The following is a 27,963-nucleotide window of genomic DNA, read 5'->3' on the forward strand; positions in this document are numbered from 1 at the left end:
TCTCGACAGACACTTTATTTCTAACCAAAAATTTTCCAGCCACTCCAACACAGCCACACAAAAAATCCAGTTCACTTTTATCCATGGATAACTGTTATCAGGTCAGATGTTATTTGTTACAGATCATTGTTGTAACGATACAAATTCTACAACTTTGCTGACATCGTTAAAACCATATGCAGTACAGTACATAATAAATGTGTTTTTATTTATCATCTGCATTGCCTCAAGAAAGTTGGGTCTAATTTATATCCGTCTTGCTTTCTTTGGTCGACACCCGTTATGGGGAATGGGTGTTACATCTGTGATTGATACAACCTTGAGACCGCCAGTCTGGAGAGCTCGCAGAGATGACTGCAAGATGTAAATAAGGGTGAGCAATCTGCTGATATATCATGTAATTCATCATGAACAAGACATTTGAAAACTAATCACCTGTTTTCCTTGGCCAACACCTTTCACCTTGACTCTGACATTTGACACTCCAAAGTCTGTTGCTTTCTGCAGAAGGACAGGCAAGCAGTTATTTGTGAATAAACAAAGCTAAACAGTTCATCCCTAAGTTCATCAATCAGTTCAATAAGCATGAATGTGAAGATAGACAGTGCTGCATGACGTTTGTACATCTGGCTAAAACAAACCCAATCGTAGTTTTGAATCATTTAGGAAAGGCTTAATTCAGTTGCTGTTTTGACTAAGTGTACAGCATTAAAACCATACTATACAAAAGGTGACAGATTTGCTTGATAATGAGGGAGTCATAATGAAAATTATAGCCTTAGCTTTGTGCTAGTTTTCTAAGCATTCACAAAAATGTGACAGTTTGCCGGTAAAAAGCCGTCATTTCAAGACAATAAGGTTGGTTTCACCATGTGTCACTGGAACTAGTCTCGTCTTTTTCAGCACTGGCTAGGAGATATTGTTGACTTCCATCTCCATGGCAACATTGATCAAATTCTTTAAAAATAAAAGCACAACAGATTTGGGTCACCTTGACTAGGGACAAAGCTGCTTGTTGCGCGGCAACGCTGCTACCTCTCTTGGAGTTCTTGTATCCCTCTGAGCCCTGTAGTGAGAAGACAGGTAATTTAGATCTTCAAGCAAGGCTTATGTAGGTTCTAACACATCCTCAGGGACCCGGATGACGCTGGGACCTGAATTAGGAGTACATGAAGTAGAGACAACAGACCTGAATTAGGAGTACATGAAGTAGAGACAACAGACCTGAATTAGGAGTACATGAAGTAGAGACAACAGACCTGAATTAGGAGTACATGAAGTAGAGACAACAGACCTGAATTAGGAGTACATGAAGTAGAGACAACAGACCTGAATTAGGTGTACATGAAGTAGAGACAACAGACCTGAATTAGGAGTACATGAAGTAGAGACAACAGACCTGAATTAGGAGTACATGAAGTAGAGACAACAGACCTGAATTAGAAGTACATGAAGTAGAGACAACAGACCTGAATTAGGAGTACATGAAGTAGAGACAACAGACCTGAATTAGGAGTACATGAAGTAGAGACAACAGACCTGAATTAGGAGTACATGAAGTAGAGACAACAGACCTGAATTAGGAGTACATGAAGTAGAGACAACAGACCTGAATTAGGAGTACATGAAGTAGAGACAACAGACCTGAATTAGGAGTACACGAAGTAGAGACAACAGACCTGAATTAGGAGTACATGAAGTACAGACAATAGACCTGAATTAGGAGTACATGAAGTACAGACAACAGACCTGAATTAGGAGTACATGAAGTAGAGACAACAGACCTGAATTAGGAGTACATGAAGTAGAGACAACAGACCTGAATTAGGAGTACATGAAGTAGAGACAACAGACCTGAATTAGAAGTACATGAAGTAGAGACAACAGACCTGAATTAGGAGTACATGAAGTAGAGACAACAGACCTGAATTAGGAGTACATGAAGTAGAGACAACAGACCTGAATTAGGAGTACATGAAGTAGAGACAACAGACCTGAATTAGGAGTACACGAAGTAGAGACAACAGACCTGAATTAGGAGTACATGAAGTACAGACAACAGACCTGAATTAGGAGTACATGAAGTACAGACAACAGACCTGAATTAGGAGTACATGAAGTAGAGACAACAGACCTGAATTAGGAGTACATGAAGTACAGACAACAGACCTGAATTAGGAGTACATGAAATAGGGACAAAAGAAAGAAGGGCGTGTCTTTTCCTACTTTTTTTCATCATGGTGAGTAGTCTCCATGTTGCCCTGGGTCCCTGAGGATGGTCCCACACTACTTCAACACCATGTACACTTCACTATATAGGTTACACATTTTATCAGATAAAAAATGACTACTTACAGCTGATGACCACGCCAAAGTGTTGCCTGGATAAGAAAAACAAAAATATATTTTGAAACCCTGATACAATATACCTCTAATATAGTTGGGCCATTAGATAAATGTACAGGGAAAAACAAACAAAGATCTTGCAGAGCTTTTAGTTTAATTTTACTTTAATTTTATTTTGCAGAGAGATAAGGACACCATAACAGATACAATAGTTATTGGTTTTGGGCCACCTACAAGCGCATAACCAAGGATTCACTGAGGGAGGGTGCACAGTCAAAGGTATCATATTGAAAAAGGACTGTATTTTGGAACCATTTAATAAGAAATGACCCACTTTTTGGCAGCCAAGGGGAGGAGATGTGCGCACACCCTTAGATACACACTAATGAGCATGGACACTTAATAAACATGTGGTCATCTAAAAAATATAATCCCTACAATTAAAATACATGCTACCTTTATGGTCTGTCAAAGTGAGTAAGGTGTTATTGTAGGTGGCGTTGACATGAATTATTGGCTTCTGACTGAACTTGGCATCATCTGACGAATAGATCTGAGGTCTAGCTTTGGTTGCCAAGCTGTATAATAATCAGGTTTTAACATAATCACCATCATCAATATAACCATAATAACGAATATCATCACACATAATCAGCTTTATTATCATCATAATGCACTTGTCATCGGCTTCTCCGAAGGGGGGGACCCCAGGGAAACATGGGACTTTGAAAAATCAAGCTTTCCCCTATATGTGGGGCTCTACTCTCGAGCAAAGTCCCCATTATGGTGGGGCACATGTTGTGGTTTCAAATGTGGCATGGTTTGAATTTTTTTCAAACTGGTTTTAACAATTTCAAACCAAGAAGCATTTCAAACCACAACAAATGTGGCATGGTTTGAATTTTTTTCAAACTGGTTTTAACAATTTCAAACCAAGAAGCATTTCAAACCACAACACACATATAAAGCAAAGCCCGATATTGTCCCCATATTGTAACAATTTGTGCAAATTAAATAATGTTATAAAGTGTGTAAAAATAAAGACAAATCTCCATTAACCCAACGTTGTTTTAACAATATCAAGTGCAATAATATACAAACAACAGCGCCCAAATGGCTTGTTATGAGATAAAAACACTTGCTGATAACTGTACATGTGACGACTTGAAATTACTCTACTGACACAGGATTCTCTGTCACCTCTACTGGCACACACGATCTCCGTCAGTCTATACTGGCACACACGATCTCCGTCAGTCTATACTGGCACACATGATCTCCGTCAGTCTATACTGGCACACACGATATCCGTCAATATATATTGAAACACATGATCTCAGTCAGTCTATACTGACACACACGATATCCGTTCATCTATACTGGAACACACGTTATCTGTCAATCTATACTGACACACATGATCTCCGTCAGTCTATACTGACACACACGATCTCTGTCAATCTATACTGACATACATGATCCGCCATCTTGCTTGACAACCACGCTAGTCCCAGTCTCCACGTGGTATACCACAAGCAAATTTCCAATAGGGGGTAGGGCCGAGTAAATCAAAGGCCACATATTTTCCCCCACCATTGGGGCTCAAATGAATCAAATGCCCCATATTCCCCCATCATTGGGGCACAAATGGGCTCCAAAGTCCCCACAAATGCCCCTATTTTCCCGCATAGAGCCTGGGGTCCCCCCCTTTGGGGAAGCCGATGACAAGTGCATAATCATCACTAAAGCATTACCACCATCACCATTAATACTTTCACATTCACCAACATCATTTCCAATAAAGACTGTTTGAATAAACACCCTAATTTAACTTGTAAGTGTTGTTGGTCCATTGCAGTGATTGCCTTATGTTAATTTATACATTGACTTGAATCACTGAATTAAGCTTATATTTTTTCAACGTTTTGCCAATGATGTCAAGAGTGACGGATAATTATGACAAGTAAACATAAACACAAGTTATTGTGGTTGTTATCATATATTGATATCCTGTATGGTGTTCACCTTCTCTGTGTCGTTGCGCTATAACGCAAAAGTTGGATAACACTCCAAGACCGGCAAACCGCCTTCTGATGCTGACCAGCCAAGGGACTAGGCAGGAGACTGGAGATTCTCCTCAAACAAGCCCTTCCTGATGGTTTACAAAAACAATACAAACAGTGTCTGTATGTGCAATCAAGCCCATGCTCTTTATTTAAGAATTGGTATTGCACCTAGATGATGTGATTTCAAAGGTTGGTTCATTTAAATTAGACAAAAATCTTACTAACCTCCGGCCGCCATTTTGAAATCTCAAAGGCCTGGCCACAAGGCTACTAAGTGCATGTAACCAGGCCTTACCATGTGTCAAGAAAGACCTAAAAGAATTCTCGTGTTGTTGTTTTGAGAAGTTTTTACCAGATTTTAGTCCTAATTTAATCGGATTTTGAAAAAGATATGTCTCGGGATCGTAAGAGATACTACGACGATGACGGTAAGTCAGTATTCTAAACGTATGGGTTCCAAATGAAATAGTTTTTTTTCTAGATAGTCTACTCCCGTCTAACTTTTGTTTGATGAATTGGAAAAGAACAAATTCAAGCATCACAGTATTTTATGTGTATTGCAGGCGGTAGAGCGAGAAAAAGGAGAAGAACGACGGAGATAGTTGATATCGAGGACAGGTTGGAATCGCTTATCACTAGAGTTGGAGAAAAGGTTTGTTTGAAGAAGCTGTTCATGATGACTTCGATGTAGTAACTTCACTTTATCAATGCAACCTTGAAAATACAATATAAGCTTAATGCACAGCGCAGCTAACAAGCTTACCTAAGTAAGAAATTTTCAAGAGTCTCAAAAGCGGGATCATCTGTTTGGATATAAACTACTTCTTGAAATATAAAATCCCAGTCCTCTACATTTTAATACTCAAGCTAAATCTATAAACATGCAAGTTTGTGAATGCATCCTGGCTACCTGCAATTGACCTGGGTGGGGAAGATGACCAAGAGACTGTGATTCAAGACCTACCTTTGTTAAAAAAATTATGCCTCTGCTTCCACAGTTTTTAATTGATGAAAAAACCTAAGTCTACTTAACAGAGAACTGACAGCGGCTCTGGCTGCCCTCCTTTAAACTTTCTCTATTTCATTCGACAGGTTTGCAGTTTTTTTGCATATTCAAGTGAAGGTCTCACTAAGCTATTTTAGACATTCTCTTTGACATCACAAAGAAACTAGGAAAGGTTTCTCTCGAGTAGCTCTAGTACTTTGTTGGCATGCTTAGTAATGTCTGCTATATGACGTTTGAACTTAGTTTGTGAGTTAATGTCACCCCAAGATATTTATTTCAGTAACAGACTTAATAGAACATTTTGTTAGATTGTATACCTTATTGTTTGGGTAGCAAATATACTCAATATAACATTGTGTTAAATATGTCTTGTTTGGCTACCCAATAGACTCAATAGAACATTGTGTTTGATATACCTACTTGTTTGGGTACCCAATAGACTCAATAGAACAGTGTTTGATATGCCTTCTTGTTTGGCTACCCAATAGACTCAATAGAACAGTGTTTGATATGCCTTCTTGTTTGGCTACCCAATAGACTCAATAGAACATTGTGTTTGATATGCTTTCTTGTTTGGCTATCCAATAAACTCAATAGAACATTGTGTTTGATATACGTTCTTGTTTGGGTACCCAATAGACTCAATAGAACATTGTGTTTGATATGCCTTCTTGTTTGGCTACCCAATAGACTCAACAGAACAGCGTTTGATATACCTTCTTGTTTGGCTACCCAATAGACTCAATAGAACATTGTGTTTGATATGCCTTCTTGTTTGGGTACCCAATAAACTCAATAGAACATTGTGTTTGATATACCTTCTTGTTTGGGTACCCAATAGACTCAATAGAACATAGTGTTTGATATGCCTTCTTGTTTGGGTACCCAATAGACTCAATAGAACATTGTGTTTGATATGCTTTCTTGTTTGGCTACCCAATAGACTAATAGAACATAGTGTTTGATATACCTCCTTGTTTGGCTACCCAATAGACTCAATAGAACATTGTGTTTGATATACCTTCTTGTTTGGCTACCCAATAGACTCAATAGAACATTGTGTTTGATATACTTTCTTGTTTGGCTACCCAATAGACTCAATAGAACATTGTGTTTGATATACCTTCTTGTTTGGGTACCCAATAGACTCAATAGAACATTGTGTTTGATATGCTTTCTTGTTTGGCTACCCAATAAACTCAATAGAACATTGTGTTTGATATACCTTTTTGTTTGGCTACCCAATAGACTCAATAGAACATTGTGTTTGATATACTTTCTTGTTTGGCTACCCAATAGACTCAATAGAACATAGTGTTTGATATACCTTCTTGTTTGGGTACCCAATAGACTCAATAGAACATTGTGTTTGATATGCCTTCTTGTTTGGCTATCCAATAGACTCAATAGAACAGCGTTTGATATACCTTGTCTTGTTTTGGTGCTGCAGAGTACATCATCTTTGGAGAGTAACCTAGAAGGTCTTGCTAATGTGCTTGAAGCAGATCTGCCTAACTACAAGGAAAGGATTCTTAGTATTATATGCACATGGTAAGTGTATCAAATTACCTGCTGTAGTATTATATTCTTGTGATAAGTGTAGCAAATCTAGGGGGGGGGGGGTTAAGGGGGTTTAAACCCCCCCCCCCCCCTTTTGGGCTGCCAGAAAGCCATATGTAGCATATGTACCTCCCTCCCCCTTTGTCACTGAGCCAAACCCCGTCTTTAGCGAAAAGCTAGATCCGGTCCTGCACCCAATAAACACATAAACACATTAGGTAGCAGAGAGACAACAGATGGACAGTGAATAACAGGCTCCAGACAAACAGACAATTTAAACTTTTCAAGGTGCTTGTCCAATGGACAAAAACTCATGAAATAGGAAGATGTATAGACAGACAATTTAAACTTTTCAAGGTGCTTGTCCAATGGACAAAGACACATCAAATAGGCAGATTACAAACAGAAAATTTAAACTTTTCAAGGTGCTAGTCCAATGGACAAAGACGCATGAAATAGGAAGATGTACAAACAGACAATTAAAACTTTTTGAGATGTTTAATGGACAAGGAAAGCCACATGAAATAGGCAGACATACAAACAGACAATTTAAACTTTTCAAGATGCTAGCCTAATGGACATAGACACATAATATAGGCAGACATACAAACAGATAATTTATAACACCCTCTGAAAAAAGACAAACATCCAGACAGACAGACGGACAAACGGACGGACGGACAGACAGGGGTAGACAGGCAAACATCAGAATAGACACAAATAGACATCAACTAGAAGTTTGTCTAATGAACAGACAGACATACAAACTGACAGACATTGTAAACAGACAAACATCAGACCCTCACACAGACAGACAAACTAAATGGTTTGTATACGTCACAGTATTTCCAGATTGTAATTACCAGCAATGCTGCTTGTTATTTCAGTGCTGCGAACCTCCCAGAGAAAATATCCATTTACAGTACGCTAGTTGGTCTTCTAAATGTGAAAACTTACAAATGTGGAGAAGAGGTATTGTACTGTTAGTGCACTGTTTAAATATGTTTGATTGTGGAAGCTTTCCCAACAGTGCCATCTTTCTTGTCTTAGTTTCTAGACATGATGATCAACAACATCAAGGATGTAATGGCGAACCACCAGTTTGAGCGGGCAAGACTAATGGTTTGTATGTCTTGTTTGTATACCCAAGAGAGCAAGACTAATGGTTTGTATGTCTTGTTTGTATACCCAAGAGGGCAAGACTAATGGTTTGTATGTCTTGTTTGTATACCCAAGAGGGCAAGGCTAATGGTTTGTATGTCTTGTTTGTATACCCAAACGGGCAAGACTAATGGTGTGTATGTCTTGTTTGTATACCCAAGAGGGCAAGGCTAATGTTTTGTATGTCTTGTTTGTATACCCAAGAGGGCAAGGCTAATGGTTTGTATGTCTTGTTTGTATACCCAAGAGGGCAAGGCTAATGTTTTGTATGTCTTGTTTGTATACCCAAGAGGGCAAGGCTAATGTTTTGTATGTCTTGTTTGTATACCCAAGAGGGCAAGGCTAATGTTTTGTATGTCTTGTTTGTATACCCAAGAGGGCAAGGCTAATGGTTTGTATGTCTTGTTTGTATACCCAAGAGGGCAAGACTAATGGTTTGTATGTCTTGTTTGTATACCCAAGAGGGCAAGACTAATGGTGTGTATGTCTTGTTTGTATACCCAAGAGGGCAAGACTAATGGTGTGTATGTCTTGTTTGTATACCCAAGAGGGCAAGACTAATGGTTTGTATGTTTTGTTTGTATACCCAAGAGGGCAAGGCTAATGGTTTGTATGTCTTGTTTGTATACCCAAGAGGGCAAGACTAATGGTTTGTATGTCTTGTTTGTATACCCAAGAGGGCAAGACTAATGGTGTGTATGTCTTGTTTGTATACCCAAGAGGGCAAGACTAATGGTGTGTATGTCTTGTTTGTATACCCAAGAGGGCAAGACTAATGGTGTGTATGTCTTGTTTGTATACCCAAGAGGGCAAGGCTAATGTTTTGTATGTCTTGTTTGTATACCCAAGAGGGCAAGGCTAATGGTTTGTATGTCTTGTTTGTATACCCAAGAGGGCAAGACTAATGGTTTGTGTCTTGTTTGTACCCACATGTGTGCCAAAGCTTAGGGATCTTGTAAGTTAAAAAAAGATCCAAAAATCTGAGGAAAAAAAATGAATAGAGGTGATCTCCCTACACTGCCCCCTTATCAAAGTTTTTTTTTAATGGCCATCCATATATTGACATAACTCGCTACCACATATTATGATTCACAGCTGCTTTTATATTCTAATATTTTGGCACAATATATGCAAAATACATGAATAATTTTTTTTTGGATTCTAAATTTTTTTTTCTAAGCTGGCCCTTGGCCCCATTTTCAGAAGTGTTTATATTTTAGAAGTGTTTATATCCCTTACATGTCTGATGAATTTACTTTTCAGATACGATTCATGTCTGACCTTGTCAACTGCCGTGTTATCCTTCCCATTTCGTTGATTGAGCTGTTTGAGAAGTTCATGGCTGCAAGCATGGAGAGTGATGTCCCCCAGGTGCTGTTTATGTGTTACTTTAATTTCCTAAGTATGAACTGGTCCTAACTGTGACAAATGTGTAGGTTGATTGATTTTTTACCCATCCAAGCTATGTCAGAGAAGCTGGATATTGGAAAACAACCCCTTACATACCTGGTAAAATTTGTTTAACCTTGGGTAAATTAGCAAAATAAATCCAGGCCTGAAAAACAGCCTCTTATGCAGGGGAGGCTCCGACCCATTCAGTTTACATTAATGTATGTATTGTGTATTTTTGTGTAATCTTATGTTTTTTTTTTTTTTAATCTTCAGGTTCGCACAGACTGGTTTGTCTACTGCATTCTATCAGCTCTTCCTTGGGTAAGGTCAAGTTTTAATTTGTTTCTAATAAATCTACTGGAATAATAAAGCTACTAAATATGGGCTTCGAAACAAATTTGCACCTGATTTGACGCAAAGGTGAAGAAAAACCGCTTACAAGTTGAACTAAAAACACACTATTCTAACTGTTCCGTGGTGGTATAGGGGAGGAGGTGGATCAAACACGTCCTCTCTTAGCAAGAGACAAACAAGAGTGGCGACCAGTACATCTGATGACAGCGAAAAATGCCAATTGATACGTCATCTTTGTTTTGATTCGTGACAGTTCAACGACTTCCCACCGGGGAAGGGTTTGAGTCAGTTGTCCTTGGATGTACATTCCAAATAAGGAAAACCCTTCTCTAGCCAAAAAATCACCAACAAAGTACATTGGTGATAATAAATGTAGTCATGGAAAGCATAAAATTCCTTATTTTTCAAATAATCTTATTTATTGCATTTGCTCCAATTTCAGACCGGTAAAGAACTCTCTGATAAAAAAGGCAGTGATCTGGAAAGATTACTTACAACCGTTGACAGCTACATCAGGTGAGGTGATAAAGATTACTTACAACCATTAACAGCTACATCAGGTGAGGTGATAAAGATTACTTACAACCATTGACAGCTACATCAGGTGAGGTGATAAAGATTACTTACAAGCATTGACAGCTACATCAGCTGAGGTGATAAATACGTTAGCTACATCAGGTAAGGTGATAAATACGTTAGCTACATAAGGGGAGGTGATAATACTGTTAGCTATGGCAGACAAGCTGCTACTAGGTTACATACTCCTTTTAGGAAAACCTTGTAGCTGTTACTAGATACTAATTAATATATACTAAAACCATTATTTCCAACTTGCAACAGGCTCTAATATTATTAATTATTGGGACTTTATTCAAGTCATTATATATCATCTTACAAATGTATTTGACCTGTTTCCTTTTAGCCAACGAAAGAAGACACACATCCCTGCCTTAAGGGTGTGGTCCACGGATGATGTTCACCCACAGGAAGAGGTACATTAGCATCTAAGATGTTCCATTAGGGCCAGACTTTTGCAGGAAGAGGTACATTAGCATCTAAGATGTTCCATTAGGGCCAGACTTTTGCAGGAAGAGGTACATTAGGCATCTCAGATGTTCCATTAGGGCCAGACTTTTGCAGGAAGAGGTACATTAGCATCTAAGATGTTCCATTAGGGCCAGACTTTTGCAGGAAGAGGTACATTAGGCATCTCAGATGTTCCATTAGGGCCAGACTTTTGCAGGAAGAGGTACATTAGGCAACTAAGATGTTCCATTAGGGCCAGACTTTTGCAGGAAGAGGTACATCAGGCAACTAAGATGTTCCATTAGGGCCAGACTTTTGCAGGAAGAGGTACATTAGGCAACTAAGATGTTCCATTAGGGCCAGACTTTTGCAGGAAGAGGTACATTAGGCATTTAAGATGTTCCATTAGGGCCAGACTTTTGCAGGAAGAGATACATTAGGCATCTAAGATGTTCCGTTAGAGCCAGACTTTTGAAGGAATAGTGCCAGACCTGTCACGAAGAATATAATGTTCACCCCAGGAAGAGGTACATTAGGCATCTAAGATGTTCCATTAGGGCCAGACTTTTGCAGGAAGAGGTACATTAGGCAACTAAGATGTTCCATTAGGGCCAGATGTTTGCAGGAAGAGGTACATTAGGCAACTAAGATGTTCCATTAGGGCCAGACTTTTGCAGGAATAGTGCCAGACCTGTCACGAAAAATATAATGTTCACCCCAGGAAGAGGTACATTAGGCAACTAAGATGCTCCATTAGGGCCAGACTTTTAAAGGAAGAGGTACATTAGGCATCTAAGATGTTCCATTAGGGCCAGACTTTTGCAGGAATAGGTACATTAGGCATCTAAGATGTTCCATTAGGGCCAGACTTTTGCAGGAAGAGGTACATTAGGCATCTAAGATGTTCCATCAGGGCCAGACTTTTGCAGGAAGAGGTACATTAGGCAACTAAGATGTCCCATTTGGGCCAGACTTTTGCAGGAAGAGGTACATTAGGCAACTAAGATGTCCCATTTGGGCCAGACTTTTGCTTCCCTGCTAGCAGAGGCCTCTTTTCTCTGTATTTCGCTGGGCTGGAGTTCGCGAGGAAAAGATACCTCTGCCATGGGTCGCACGTTCGTTTGATCAAACCGCCGTCCACGATCGTGGACGAGATCCAGAGCGCATGCTCCGTTCATTAATTACTGGCCACTATTTTGAGCCTACAATGACTAGCGCATGCATGAAACGTATATCCGCTGCCGGATAATAAGCCCGCATTCGAAACGGCGTCCTCCGTAGAAATATCACGCGACGAATTATAAAAAGAAGCCATTCAATGCCTTATCTTCATTCAGAATTTTCTCTCTTTTGACAAACGAGTCAACCTTCCGTTTACAGGTTTTGCATATTCTTCTGGGAATAGCTGATCTAATTTTACCAAAAAGTTTTGTAACATTTTCTTCGAATCCAACTGTGCGATATTTACATTGAAGAAACTGGCCTGCCCAGATGTCTTGAAATTAATCCCACAAACAAGGCAAAACTCGTCTTTGCTGCGTTTGTTGCTCAATCTTTTTAGTGACGTTTTAGGTGATTGAAATTGAACAGTTGTTTTTTTTTTTCGAAGAGGAGAACTAACCGGAGTTTGATTCATGATTTCCGACTAAACCCATGCAAAGCATATTGACAGCTTTCGCGCGATGGTACGGGTTTTGGCACGTCGGTCGCTTATTAACGCTCACGCATGCGCAACAGAAACAGTCTCGACCCATGGCAGAGGTATCTTTTCCTCGCGAACTCCAGCCCAGCGAAATACAGAGAAAAGAGGCCTCTGCTAGCAGGAAAGACTTTTGCAGGAAGAGATACATTAGGCAACTAAGATGTTCCATTAGGGCCAGACGTTTGCAGTAAGAGGTACATTAGGCAACTAAGATGTCCCATTTGCGCCAGACTTTTGAAGGAAGAGGTACATTAGGCAACTAAGATGTCCCATTTGGGCCAGACTTTTGAAGGAAGAGATACATTAGGCAACTAAGATGTTCCATTAGGGCCAGACGTTTGCAGGAAGAGGTACATTAGGCAACTAAGATGCTCCATTAGGGCCAGACTTTTGAAGGAATAGGTACATTAGGCATCTAAGATGTTCCATTAGGGCCAGACTTTTGCAGGAAGAGGTACATTAGGCATCTAAGATGTTCCATCAGGGCCAGACTTTTGCAGGAAGAGGTACATTAGGCATCTAAGATGTTCCATCAGGGCCAGACTTTTGCAGGAAGAGGTACATTAGGCAACTAAGATGTCCCATTTGGGCCAGACTTTTGCAGGAAGAGGTACATTAGGCATCTAAGATGTCCCATTTGGGCCAGACTTTTGCAGGAAGAGATACATTAGGCAACTAAGATGTTCCATTAGGGCCAGACGTTTGCAGGAAGAGGTACATTAGGCAACTAAGATGTCCCATTTGGGCCAGACTTTTGCAGGAAGAGGTACATTAGGCAACTAAGATGTTCCATTTGGGCCAGACTTTTGCAGAAAGAGGTACATTAGGCAACTAAGATGTCCCATTTGGGCCAGACTTTTGCAGGAAGAGGTACATTAGGCAACTAAGATGTTCCATTAGGGCCAGACTTTTGCAGGAATAGTGCCAGACCTGTCACGAAAAATATAATGTTCACCCCAGGAAGAGGTACATTAGGCAACTAAGATGCTCCATTAGGGCCAGACTTTTGAAGGAAGAGGTACATTAGGCATCTAAGATGTTCCATTAGGGCCAGACTTTTGCAGGAATAGGTACATTAGGCATCTAAGATGTTCCATTAGGGCCAGACTTTTGCAGGAAGAGGTACATTAGGCATCTAAGATGTTCCATCAGGGCCAGACTTTTGCAGGAAGAGGTACATTAGGCATCTAAGATGTTCCATTAGGGCCAGAATTTTGCAGGAAGAGATACATTAGGCATCTAAGATGTTCCGTTAGGGCCAGACTTTTGAAGGAATAGTGCCAGACCTGTCCCGAAGAATATAATGTTCACCCCAGGAAGAGGTACATTAGGCATCTAAGATGTTCCATTAGGGCCAGACTTTTGCAGGAAGAGAGACATTAGTCATCTCAGATGTTCCATTAGGGGCAGACTTTTGCAGGAAGAGGTACATTAGGCATCTAAGATGTTCCATTAGAACCCTCACCCCCAGGAAGAAGTACATTAGGCATCTAAGATGTTCCAGTATGGCCAGACTTTTTCAGGAATAGTGCCAGACCTGTCACGAAAAATATAATGTTCACCCCCAGGAAGAGGTATGTTAGGCATCTAAGATGTTCCATTAGGGCCAGACTTTTGCAGAGATGTTGCCAGACCTTTGCTGTTTTAATGTCACGAAATATATAATGTGTGCAATAATAGTGGTATCTTCTTTTAATTACAGTACCTAGACTGCTTATGGGCACAGATCAAAAAGCTTAAAGCTGATGGATGGCAGGTAGCCTATGATGTGATCTTTTTAAGAATTCCATGCCTTCTGGCCATATAGCTCACTATACAGTATATGTTTGCTACAAGACGTGGTTGAGTCTGAGGCAAAATACAGTAGACTATTCCAGACACTGTCACATACAGTCATTTGACAAAAGGTTGTCATCAACCGGCTTTGCGACTACGCGACAAGCCTGCATGTAAGCATGGGTAAAAAACACTGAAGCGCCTAGCTGCATATATTAGCAACCGCTACACCGTCTAAGTCTAAAGTTATGCAGTGGCTAATATATGCAGTAAAGCGCTTCAGTGGTTTTTACCCATGCTTAAATACGGTCTTGTCGTGTAGTCGGAAAGCCGGATGATGACAACCTTTTGTCAAACGACTGTATACTGCACTGCAGCTCTGTTCAATGCCCCTTCTATAGACTCCATGATGTCAGAGTCAAGATGTTCTTTTTGTCTATATAATTCAGATTTGTGTACCAAGATAATTTCCATGATTTTACAAAATTTTATGGTTTAGCTTTGGACATCGATACTGTTTGGAAATCAATACTGTTTATACTGCCATAATAAATACTTTTAAAATTTTCCAGTTATATACTGCTGAGCTGGTTTGAAGCTACATCCATGGTACTAAATACTCTTCTTCTCTACATGGTACTACATACTCTTCTTCTCCATGCACTGATCCACTTGCAGGCCATGCTGCTCCAAACCTTCCAGATAGCAGTATTTGCCTCTGCAATATTTATAGGCTCTGACTCTATACCGGAAAAGCATATCAGATGTTTCTACTTCAGCTTTGATAGTGTACAAGTATATGATAATTTGATAATATTTAAAACTCACTCTCTTATTCTTTACAGGAAAAGCATATCAGACGCCCCTACCTCAGCTTTGACAGTGTGCTAGGCGATGCCCTACAGCACACTATTCCACCACTGACCATCCCACCACACACTGATGACACTGTCTACCCCCTGCCCACCATTGTCTACAGAATGTTTGACTACACGGATGTTCCAGAGGTTTGTACCGTACAGTTTGTGCTTTTTGGCTTTTCACTTTGGAAGGATGTAGAGACAGAGAAAGCAGGTGGAAAGTGCATGCTTATGGAAATCACATGAACCCAAGCGAAGTAACCAGAGACAGAGAAAGAGGAAAAAGAAACAGCCTCCTTCCTTTTTCTGTTTTACTTATCCTTAAATTGTGTCTCCTTTGCCACTTTAATATTGTCGTCTACATAACATGGCCTAAAGAGTCATTGGCAGCACATTTATATTTCAGGGTCCTGCGATGCCTGGAGCCCACTCGATTGAACGATTCCTTGTTGAGGAGGGGATCCGTAGAGTTATTAATGCACACTACAAGGACAGAAAAGAATGGTACGTTTAGGGATAACTTGTATGATTTTTTTTTAAAACAACAAATATATTTTTTTGTTTTAAAGTGCTCGTTATTATGGTGTTGATACATTGCATTTCTTTATAATTTAATAAACCGTTTAGACAGTTCAGTAAGTTATTGTGAACAAAATGCAATAATAAATAATATTTATTGTCTCTTGCATACTGCTTACCATGTTTAGTTCAGTAAGTTATTGTGATATTATTGTCTCTTGCATACTGCTTACCATGTTTAAAGTTGTGATATTATTGTCTCTTGCATACTGCTTACCATGTTGTTCTTGGCAGTGCAAATCAGTTGATGAATATGCCTGGGAAATCAAAGGTTCCTTTTAATTACTGCATCATAGAGGTGAGATAATGTTATGTCTTGCAGTCTTTCCTTGTAGAAGCCTAGAGGTCACAGTTGGCAGAGCCTCTCGCCATGGGTTCTGGGTTTGATTTCCAGTTCCGGCTTGAGTCATACCTTTGCTTTGAGATTTTTTTTCTCCTGGTTCTCAAGTTTTTTTGGTTGTTGCTAGAGGCGCCTTCCCATGCCTTCAACTCGACCACATCTAAATCTGTGCTCTCATAATCCAACATCAAGCTGCAATGCAAGTGATTAGCTAGTGTGTGTAAAGGTGCCTTTATCTTACCAGGTGATCTTCTCTGAGCTGTTCAGGCTGCCAAGCCCTCCACACATTGAGGTGTTTTATGCCTCACTCTTCATTGAGCTTTGCAAGCTCCAGCCTGAGTCAATACCTGGTATTGTATCCTTTCTAAGCAACCCTACTCACCTGTAATGTACTGTTAAGGTTGTTGTACTGCCCCATGTGTCATGTAAGGTTGTTGTACTGCCCCATGTGTTATGGAAGGTTGTTGTACTGCCCCATGTGTTATGGAAGGTTGTTATACTGCCCCATGTGTCATGTAAGGTTGTTGTATTGCCCCATGTGTTATGGAAGGTTGTTGTACTGCCCCATGTGTTATGGAAGGTTGTTATACTGCCCCATGTGTCATGTAAGGTTGTTGTATTGCCCCATGTGTTATGGAAGGTTGTTGTACTGCCCCATGTGTTATGGAAGGTTGTTATACTGCCCCATGTGTTATGTAAGGTTGTTGTATTGTCCCATGTGTTATCGAAGGTTGTTGTATTGCCCCGTGTGTTATGGAAGGTTGTTGTACTGCCCCATGTGTTATCGAAGATTGTTGTACTTCCCCATGTGTAATGTAAGGTTGTTGTTATTACCCCATGTGTTATCGAAGGTTGTTGTTATCACCCCATGTGTTATCGAAGGTTGTTGTACTTCCCCATGTGTCATGTAAGGTTGTTGTACTTCCCCATGTGTCATGTAAGGTTGTTGTATTGCCCCATGTGTTATCGAAGGTTGTTGTATTGCCCCATGTGTTATTGAAGGTTGTTGTATTGCCCAATGGGTTATCGAAGGTTGTTGTACTGCCTCCTGTTATGTAAGGTTGTTGTACTGCCTCCTGTTATGTAAGGTTGTTGTACTGCCTCGTGTTATGTAAGGTTGTTGTACTGCCTCGTGTTATGTAAGGTTGTTGTACTGCCTTGTTGTTATGATCCCTGACCACTTTTACCATCAGCTTGCCCAAGCCACTTATCTGTTATTTGACAGACTAGATACCATGAACACCTCTTGTGTTGACAGGTAAGTATTCAACTTCAACTTCAACTTTATTTTACATAAATACATTATGTTTCTTTTATGTGCTCATCTGCTAATAGAACAGGCTGAAGTATCAGCAAATGGTAAAGGAAGAAGATTTATTTACTCTCTATGTGATGTGTGCTTCTGTAGCTACCAAGGGAAAAAATCTTGAGAGAGGACTAACCAGAAATTAAACAAAACTCACATGATAGTGGAAGGCTTACCATGTTATTCAGATGTAGCAGCTGAAAACAATGTTTTCATGGAAACAAAGCAAATCCCTTCTAAGAGCCAGGGGCACATCTCATCTCCATGTGAGATGTGTGTACATATCTACTGTACATACAGTCTAATCAAGGTCAATTTTATAGGTTTGCACTATTGAGTATGTGTTTGTTTTTAACATCAGGTTAAAAGACTGGTTATCCCACCATCTTAGCAACTTCAACTACAAATGGTCATGGGATGATTGGTAAGAGAGTGTACAGCTTAGCTGTAAGTTAAAAATGCTTGAGTACCAGATAGTTTATCTTCTATATATTTACACTTGTGTTTGAATTTCTCTAGCACAGTTTCGAGTGTAGAAATTTAAATGTAGATTTGTTAACAGTAACACAAACCAAGTTTGATATGCTCTTTATAACCGCAGGATCCAGTACGCCAATAGCCCTGGCACACCCAAGTTTATGTTTCTCTGTGAATTATTTGAAAAATTGCACAGGTAAAAAAGTACCCTTTTAAAGCTTTTGTTCTGAAGAAGTTATCACTATATGGTTGGGTTGGAGTTACTCAAATTAGGAACAATGTTATGTCATGTATCATACTGTATGTGTGTGACATTGTGTAGAAGATACATCCTGATTTTAAAGCTTATTTGGGGGTAGACAAATTGTGAAATAGTTCATGGAATTTTGGGGTGAAATTTTGGAATTCTAGGCTTTCTCAATATCTCTTTGTTTTGTGTAGATTCTCTTATCATGACTATCTCTTGGAGATTCTCCCTGATGACTTCCTTAATATTATTCCTCCCAAGCCTCTTCCAAGCTACCGATTCTCTGAAGGTGGGATGCATTTTTATATGTTTTAGTAACCTTAAAGGCATGCTGTATATCTTACTTAATGTAACTTTTAATTGGAACCTTGTCATACATGCAATATACTTATCTTGTTATAAATAAACAAACCTTTCCACTAGGTACGTATTATCAGGGCCGATTCCCATCCCTTATTCACACCAATAACACTGATAAAGGTTTTGAGAAAGAGCATTATTTAAAAGTTTGCATGCAAAGGCATGGAGTATTCTGTGCACATATACTGTAATACAGTTTAAAAAACACATGTATGATAATAAGCTAAGATAAAACAGAAGATCACCCTTTTTAGTACTCAAAATTTAGGCAAAAGCATTAAATGTTTAGAGTAAGATCCTAACCTGTATTAGAAGGCTACATGTAAATGTTTGTCAGATGGACTACCAGGCGGTGATATTGCCAAGCAGTTGACAGAAGCAATCAGAGCAAAGAAAGACCCTGAAGAACTCCAAGCCCTTCTAAATGAGATCTCAACTTCATCTGGGGACGCAACAGGTGATGATGACGACAATGACGATGGTAAGTGTCAGATTTCATACCCCTAAAAATACCAAGAATTTAAATTGCAACCCCACAATGTGAATATTCTGCCCTTGAATAAGGGCAGCAATTTATTTATTTATTTATTTATTTATTTATTTATTTATTTATTTATTTATTTATTTATTTATTTATTTATTTATTTATTTATTTATTTATTTATTTATTTATTTATTTATTTATTTTTTCAGTTCCTAAGGCTGAAGCTGCATTCTCTTCACTACGCATTGATGTGTTCCTCCAGACAATCCTGTACCTTGGATCCAAATCTATCAGTCACTCATATAGCGCCCTCACCAAGTATGTTAAAACTCATTGCTGCCATTATTGTACTATGTGCTGCATTGATCCACTCATATAGTACCCTCAGCGGCTATGCAAAAACTCAAGGCTGTCTTTAACTATGCGCTGCATTGATCCACTCATATAGTACCCTCACCTGCTATGCAAATACTCAAGGCTGTCTTTTACTATGTGCTGCATTGATCCACTCATATAGTACCCTCACCTGCTATGCAAAAACTCAATTCTGTCTTTTACTATGCGCTGCATTGAATCACTCATATAGTACCCTCACCTGCTATGCAAAAACTCAATTCTGTCTTTTACTATGTGCTGCATTGATCCACTCATATAGTACCCTCACCGGCTATGCAAAAACTCAAGGCTGTCTTTTACTATGCGCTGCATTGATCCACTCACATAGTACCCTCACCTGCTATGCAAAAACTCAAGGCTGTCTTTTACTATGTGCTGCATCGATCCACTCACATAGTACCCTCAGCGGCTATGCAAAAACTCAAGGCTGTCTTTTACTATGCGCTGCATTGATCCACTCATATAGTACCCTCACCTGCTATGCAAATACTCAAGGCTGTCTTTTACTATGCGCTGCATTGATCCACTCATATAGTACCCTCACCGGCTATGCAAAAACTCAATTCTGTCTTTTACTATGCGCTGCATTGATCCACTCATATAGTACCCTCAGCGGCTATGCAAAAACTCAATTCTGTCTTTTACTATGTGCTGCATTGATCCACTCATATAGTACCCTCACCTGCTATGCAAAAACTCAATTCTGTCTTTTACTATGTGCTGCATTGATCCACTCATATAGTACCCTCACCGGCTATGCAAAAACTCAAGGCTGTCTTTTACTATGTGCTGCATTGATCCACTCATATAGTACCCTCACCTGCTATGCAAATACTCAAGGCTGTCTTTTACTATGCGCTGCATTGATCCACTCATATAGTACCCTCACCGGCTATGCAAAAACTCAATTCTGTCTTTTACTATGCGCTGCATTGATCCACTCATATAGTACCCTCAGCGGCTATGCAAAAACTCAATTCTGTCTTTTACTATGTGCTGCATTGATCCACTCATATAGTACCCTCACCTGCTATGCAAATACTCAAGGCTGTCTTTTACTATGCGCTGCATTGATCCACTCATATAGTACCCTCACCGGCTATGCAAAAACTCAATTCTGTCTTTTACTATGTGCTGCATTGATCCACTCATATAGTACCCTCACCTGCTATGCAAAAACTCTGTCTTTTACTATGTGCTGCATTGATCCACTCATATAGTACCCTCACCTGCTATGCAAAAACTCAATTCTGTCTTTTACTATGTGCTGCATTGATCCACTCATATAGTACCCTCACCTGCTATGCAAAAACTCAATTCTGTCTTTTACTATGTGCTGCATTGATCCACTCATATAGTACCCTCACCGGCTATGCAAAAACTCAAGGCTGTCTTTTACTATGTGCTGCATTGATCCACTCATATAGTACCCTCACCTGCTATGCAAAAACTCAATTCTGTCTTTTACTATGCGCTGCATTGAATCACTCATATAGTACCCTCACCTGCTATGCAAAAACTCAATTCTGTCTTTTACTATGTGCTGCATTGATCCACTCATATAGTACCCTCACCGGCTATGCAAAAACTCAAGGCTGTCTTTTACTATGCGCTGCATTGATCCACTCACATAGTACCCTCACCTGCTATGCAAAAACTCAAGGCTGTCTTTTACTATGTGCTGCATCGATCCACTCACATAGTACCCTCAGCGGCTATGCAAAAACTCAAGGCTGTCTTTTACTATGCGCTGCATTGATCCACTCATATAGTACCCTCACCTGCTATGCAAATACTCAAGGCTGTCTTTTACTATGCGCTGCATTGATCCACTCATATAGTACCCTCACCGGCTATGCAAAAACTCAATTCTGTCTTTTACTATGCGCTGCATTGATCCACTCATATAGTACCCTCAGCGGCTATGCAAAAACTCAATTCTGTCTTTTACTATGTGCTGCATTGATCCACTCACATAGTACCCTCACCGACTATGCAAAAACTCAAGGCTGTTTTTTACTATTCGCTGCATTGATCCACTCATATAGTACCCTCACCGGCTATGCAAAAACTCAATTCTGTCTTTTACTATGTGCTGCATTGATCCACTCATATAGTACCCTCAGCGGCTATGCAAAAACTCAATTCTGTCTTTTACTATGTGCTGCATTGATCCACTCATATAGTACCCTCACCTGCTATGCAAAAACTCAATTCTGTCTTTTACTATGTGCTGCATTGATCCACTCATATAGTACCCTCAGCGGCTTTGCAAAAACTCAATTCTGTCTTTTACTATGTGCTGCATTGATCCACTCATATAGTACCCTCACCTGCTATGCAAAAACTCAAGGCTGTCTTTTACTATGTGCTGCATTGATCCACTCATATAGTACCCTCACCTGCTATGCAAAAACTCAATTCTGTCTTTTACTATGTGCTGCATTGATCCACTCATATAGTACCCTCAGCGGCTATGCAAAAACTCAATTCTGTCTTTTACTATGTGCTGCATTGATCCACTCATATAGTACCCTCACCTGCTATGCAAAAACTCAATTCTGTCTTTTACTATGTGCTGCATTGATCCACTCATATAGTACCCTCACCGGCTATGCAAAAACTCAATTCTGTCTTTTACTATGTGCTGCATTGATCCACTCATATAGTACCCTCACCTGCTATGCAAAAACTCAATTCTGTCTTTTACTATGTGCTGCATTGATCCACTCATATAGTACCCTCACCTGCTATGCAAAAACTCAATTCTGTCTTTTACTATGTGCTGCATTGATCCACTCATATAGTACCCTCAGCGGCTATGCAAAAACTCAATTCTGTCTTTTACTATGTGCTGCATTGATCCACTCATATAGTACCCTCACCTGCTATGCAAAAACTCAATTCTGTCTTTTACTATGTGCTGCATTGATCCACTCATATAGTACCCTCAGCGACTATGCAAAAACTCAATTCTGTCTTTTACTATGCGCTGCATTGATCCACTCATATAGTACCCTCACCTGCTATGCAAAAACTCAATTCTGTCTTTTACTATGTGCTGCATTGATCCACTCATATAGTACCCTCAGCGGCTATGCAAAAACTCAATTCTGTCTTTTACTATGTGCTGCATTGATCCACTCATATAGTACCCTCACCTGCTATGCAAAAACTCAATTCTGTCTTTTACTATGTGCTGCATTGATCCACTCATATAGTACCCTCACCTGCTATGCAAAAACTCAATTCTGTCTTTTACTATGTGCTGCATTGATCCACTCATATAGTACCCTCAGCGGCTATGCAAAAACTCAAGGCTGTCTTTTACTATGTGCTGCATCGATCCACTCACATAGTACCCTCACCGACTATGCAAAAACTCAAGGCTGTTTTTTACTATTCGCTGCATTGATCCACTCATATAGTACCCTCACCGGCTATGCAAAAACTCAATTCTGTCTTTTACTATGTGCTGCATTGATCCACTCATATAGTACCCTCAGCGGCTATGCAAAAACTCAATTCTGTCTTTTACTATGTGCTGCATTGATCCACTCATATAGTACCCTCACCTGCTATGCAAAAACTCAATTCTGTCTTTTACTATGTGCTGCATTGATCCACTCATATAGTACCCTCAGCGGCTATGCAAAAACTCAATTCTGTCTTTTACTATGTGCTGCATTGATCCACTCATATAGTACCCTCACCTGCTATGCAAAAACTCAAGGCTGTCTTTTACTATGTGCTGCATTGATCCACTCATATAGTACCCTCACCTGCTATGCAAAAACTCAATTCTGTCTTTTACTATGTGCTGCATTGATCCACTCATATAGTACCCTCAGCGGCTATGCAAAAACTCAATTCTGTCTTTTACTATGTGCTGCATTGATCCACTCATATAGTACCCTCACCTGCTATGCAAAAACTCAATTCTGTCTTTTACTATGTGCTGCATTGATCCACTCATACAGTACCCTCACCTGCTATGCAAAAACTCAATTCTGTCTTTTACTATGTGCTGCATTGATCCACTCATATAGTACCCTCAGCGGCTATGCAAAAACTCAAGGCTGTCTTTTACTATGTGCTGCATCGATCCACTCACATAGTACCCTCACCGACTATGCAAAAACTCAAGGCTGTTTTTTACTATTCGCTGCATTGATCCACTCATATAGTACCCTCACCGGCTATGCAAATACTCAAGGCTGTTTTTAACTATGTGCTGCATTGATCCACTCATATAGTACCCTCACCGACTATGCAAAAACTCAAGGCTGTTTTTTTACTATTCGCTGCATTGATCCACTCATATAGTACCCTCAGCGGCTATGCAAAAACTCAAGGCTGTCTTTTACTATGTGCTGCATTGATCCACTCATATAGTACCCTCACCGGCTATGCAAAAACTCAAGGCTGTCTTTTAGTATGCACTGCATTGAATCACTCATATAGTACCCTCACCGGCTATGTAAAAACTCAAGGCTGTCTTTTACTATGCACTGCATTGAATCACTCATATAGTACCCTCACCGACTATGCAAAAACTCAAGGCTGTCTTTTAGTATGCGCTGCATTGATCCACTCACATAGTACCCTCACCGACTATGCAAAAACTCAAGGCTGTCTTTTACTATGCACTGCATTGAATCACTCATATAGTACCCTCACTGACTAGATGCAAAACCTCAAGGCTGTCTTTTACTATGTACTGCACTGACCCACTCATATAGCGCCCTCACCGAGTATGCACTAATCCATATATCCATTCACCAAGTAATGCCATCCTTAAAGTTACCTTGATTTAAAAAACAACAATAATGAAAACAACAGTGCAATAAATGTACTTATAAAGACAGTAATGTGGCCCTCTATTTTACTTTGAAGTGCTGTTCATTTTTTTCCCCCAGATTCCACAAGATACTTAAATCACTTATCCCGACAGAAGAAGCCCAGATTCATGCGCTAAAGACTCTCAAAGAGTTCTGGTGTAACTCACCACAGGTACAGGCGCTTGAACATGAAACCGTGCTATAAAAGGGTATGGACCGCCCACAATTGACACCTTTTGAATTCAAATCCGAAGTAAAGATGGCTGGTGGTAACGGAACTCGAAGCCGGAAAATTTTGTAACAGCGTGTGTAATTGTAATTAAACTTATACCGGTGTTTATTGTCATTCTGCATTATGTGAAACACTTTTGAAGATTCCTAGTAGAGTTAATGCTATGAATTGTTGTAATTTGAAATAATTCAAACAGGATAAAGTCAAAATCTTTTTTCTCTATTCACCTTGTTATTCAAAGCGCTACTGGGAGCTGTTGTCTGTTCGGGGGTGAATGACAACTGAAGGTGACAAACGCCTGACACAGGCCCTTTTATAGTGCGGTTTCGTGTTTAACTATACCTAAAATACCCCATCCCCCCACCTAATGAGGTAAATATTTCAAATTAGCTCATTCCACATCAAATGAGGCATAGAATTTCTTTAAGCACTAGGCAAGTAAAAGAACACAAAATATCTATATATTTTTTTACCATTAAGATTCATAAAATTCATTCACTTGCTCTTGCAGATGACAATAATTCTGGTAGATAAGTTGATCCGGATGCAAGTGGTTGAGTGTACTGCTGTCATTAACTGGCTGCTGTGCAAAGACATGTCTCAGGATTTTACAAAGTGAGTACAATATGCTCCTATTTAAAGCAGTGCAATAATATACTAAAGTGCAATAATATTTAAAACATTGTCAGTACAAACGGCGAATGGTAGTTTAGGTGCTTCTGGGTAATATATTAAAATAAAGGTGACACGATTAAGTGATAAGAAGAGCCATGCTTTAATGGCCACAAAGTGGACTATCACATGCTTCATCCATTGTTGTACATATTCATAGGTCATACACTTGGGAACTCATGACAACAACCATCCGACGGATGAATATGCAAGTTAACAAGGTATATAACTTGCACTTACTTAAATTCAGTCATATCGGAATTGGAAAAAGGGCTGAAGCTAAAATGGAGTATGAATAAATGGGAGTAAAAAGATGCTCTAGATTACTTTTATTCAGATGAGAGATGGAGTAATTAACATTACCAGATGTGGGTGTATTTGGCTTGCACTCTACCCCCCCCCCCCCCTAGAAGAACACCCAGGGAGGCAAGGGGAGCTTGTTCAATACCAGTTTTGATTTTGATACTGTGACAAGGAATTTTCATTTTTGCAGTTTCAATTTAGTAGAATTTTGAGGTGAACAAGTAAAGGGGCTTCAATCTACTGTATATATGTACTATATTCCTTGGATCTGTTCTAGATTATGTGATGACATTAACATTTGATCTAGGTCCGAGATGAATCACGTGGAGCTAAGGATCAGCTCACCAAACTAGAAGAAAGGTCAAAGAAACTGGTTAGTGCCTGTACTCCGTTTGTGAAAAGGGTTTAAACCCATGTCAGGCCAACTGTAATAAGCCTGCTCTCTTCATTGGGGAATTTGTATCCCCAGAAGTCTGAGTACCATGCCGCAGCCCGAACACCCAGGATAAATGTAAACTCAGAGCTATTTAGCCTATGGCTGCAATTCTGATTAAATGAGGCCATTGTTCTTTGTGACTGCAGGCATTGAATGAGTCAGAGATGCCCAAAGGCCCAGCTCTAGCGGATGATATAGAAAAAAAGCAGCAGCATCTGGAAGAAGTCAATGAGAGACTAGAAAATGCCCAAAGAGAGCAGAAGCAGTTCTACCTTATTTTATTCCAGGCAAGTTACATACTGTCAGGGTTATGGGGAGTTTGTTTGGCCATTCAGCAGACCATCTTCTCTTCGTATTTCCTCAATTTTTATCAAGCTGCTGATTTGCACAATAATATGCCAAAGCCACTTTTAACATCTCTAGAACACCCAAAATTGTAATAATGTGCCCTAAAATAATATAGAAGTCTATAAAATTGCATCAAAAACTGTGTAGTCTAGACAACCTTCAATATTATGAAATAAAATATAAACAAAACGCACCAAATCTGACGCGAAACCTCAATTGTAGTCTATAGTAGCCCCTAAACAGCATTTTCTTTTTCAGAGATTCATCCTAATGCTAACGGAACACATGGTACGGTGTGAACAACAGCAGATAGAGTTTAACACCTTGTGGTTCAGATACTCCATTGAGAGATTTAGAGAAGTCCTTCTAGGGGTGAGTACAAATACTCTGCTAAAAGGCAAAGTTATGTAACTGAAATGAAATACAGTAGGTGCCCTGGTGCTTATCCAAGCAATTACAGCATCTAATTTACAGAAATTATAAAATAATTCTGACATGCCTTGATGGATAGAGGAGTCCTTGACAAGGCTGTTCAATTTCATATGAAGATGAGGCAGTTTCCACTCCTTTCTGGACGGCAAAAGCTTGTTTATTTATTTTATTTTTTAATAAAAATAATACTGTTAGTTTTGCCTTAGTGCTGTTTCACTTTTTACTATACAAAAGTGGCTATTTGCATAGTTCTAATTCAAATCTCCCTTTTTAGAATAATACTGCTGTGTTCCAATATCTCTCCACGTTTGAGGGCCTCTTGTTTACGACAGACTTGGACCCCCATATCCTAGAAGTGTACAAACAGTTCAAGGCATTACGGGCATAGGAGCAGACAGTGAAGGTGTCAATTGCCTGTCATCGGGCGTCATCACACAAACATGTTCCTCAAGTTAGCCGTGATCACAAGAGATAACTAGTTCGCTATGATAGCTTTGTATGAAGGGATGTTTAGTTGTTGAGAACTTTGGAATACTTTTGAAGTTGACATCCCCGGATAGATAGGCAGAACAGGAAAAACTAGTGTGATGTGAAGACCACATTGCCATAGAAACAAGCACAATTAACACGATCAACACCACAAGGCTGTTCTTAAAAGTACACAGTATTTTGTTTTAGTAGCATTTTTATTTCCGACTTTAAAGCTTTTTATTTTGATAAAACCTAATGAAATACTTCTTTGTATTCAAATAAATAAATTATAGTCTGATTTATTATGGCTTTCTTTGTAGAGATATGGGAGACCAGCTTGCCCTATATTTGTGTAGTCCCTGTAAACTTTTACTAGTTCCTGTTCCCTGTTTACAAGTCTTTTTGATGTCCCATAATTAGTAGAGTTCTGAATTTAACAATTGACCAAGTGCATTATACATGTTCATGATTACAAACAGTAACCTCACGTTGAGGCTTTCTTCCAACATTACAATAAATGGATCAGAATAAGAAGAGAGCCTAGACTCAATGCTTGTGTCCTGTGACCATTGGTATATTAAGCCTGGTCTAATCGGAACGGCTGCACCTTATAAAATTGTTTGGGGAAGGGGACACTCGGTCATCTTATTTGTTTCGGTTATGTGAGGCAGGCACCATTTTCTTCCCTTTATTGGAGCAGGTAGGAAGTTTTCCCATCTACCACACACTAGCTACAAGCTTTCATCCATGAGCAAGCGAACGCTCCCGGCTCATTCACGTTGTCAGTCAA

General features: G+C 39.6%; 2 protein-coding genes across 4 annotated transcripts; one reads left to right on the forward strand and one right to left on the reverse strand.

Annotated features, from left to right (window-relative positions):
- LOC116612022 (30S ribosomal protein S11) lies at positions 1-4,680 on the reverse strand. The gene is made up of 7 exons (XM_032372646.2): positions 4,638-4,680; positions 4,372-4,498; positions 2,803-2,924; positions 2,356-2,381; positions 992-1,066; positions 436-501; positions 1-354 (listed from the first exon to the last, which is right to left on the reverse strand). The coding sequence occupies exons 1-7, from the start codon at positions 4,648-4,650 to the stop codon at positions 247-249; spliced, it is 537 nt and encodes a 178-aa protein (XP_032228537.1). The 5' UTR covers positions 4,651-4,680; the 3' UTR covers positions 1-246.
- On the forward strand, positions 4,680-27,771 carry LOC5504343 (nuclear cap-binding protein subunit 1). Of its 3 annotated transcripts, XM_048727570.1 has the most exons (27): positions 4,680-4,840; positions 4,976-5,064; positions 6,869-6,969; positions 7,866-7,950; positions 8,029-8,100; positions 9,403-9,510; positions 9,805-9,852; positions 10,328-10,401; positions 10,808-10,877; positions 14,316-14,369; positions 15,235-15,396; positions 15,656-15,753; positions 16,063-16,126; positions 16,413-16,523; positions 17,362-17,426; positions 17,836-17,898; positions 18,076-18,147; positions 18,393-18,487; positions 18,896-19,039; positions 19,252-19,360; positions 24,358-24,451; positions 25,023-25,126; positions 25,344-25,404; positions 25,794-25,859; positions 26,069-26,209; positions 26,529-26,642; positions 26,977-27,771. In XM_048727570.1, exons 1-27 carry the CDS (start codon positions 4,804-4,806, stop codon positions 27,088-27,090), a joined length of 2,415 nt encoding a protein of 804 aa, XP_048583527.1. In that variant the 5' UTR covers positions 4,680-4,803; the 3' UTR covers positions 27,091-27,771. The 3 variants fall into 3 exon arrangements, with proteins under 3 accessions (XP_048583527.1, XP_048583528.1, XP_048583529.1); XM_048727571.1 differs by lacking the exons at positions 4,680-4,840; positions 4,976-5,064; positions 6,869-6,969; positions 7,866-7,950; positions 8,029-8,100 and adding an exon at positions 8,222-8,229; XM_048727572.1 differs by lacking the exons at positions 4,680-4,840; positions 4,976-5,064; positions 6,869-6,969; positions 7,866-7,950; positions 8,029-8,100 and adding an exon at positions 8,354-8,358.
- Positions 27,772-27,963: the final 192 nt, after the last annotated feature.

The sequence above is a fragment of the Nematostella vectensis genome, chromosome 5 (assembly GCF_932526225.1).
Source record: "Nematostella vectensis chromosome 5, jaNemVect1.1, whole genome shotgun sequence".
NCBI classification, from domain to species: Eukaryota; Metazoa; Cnidaria; class Anthozoa; order Actiniaria; family Edwardsiidae; genus Nematostella; species Nematostella vectensis.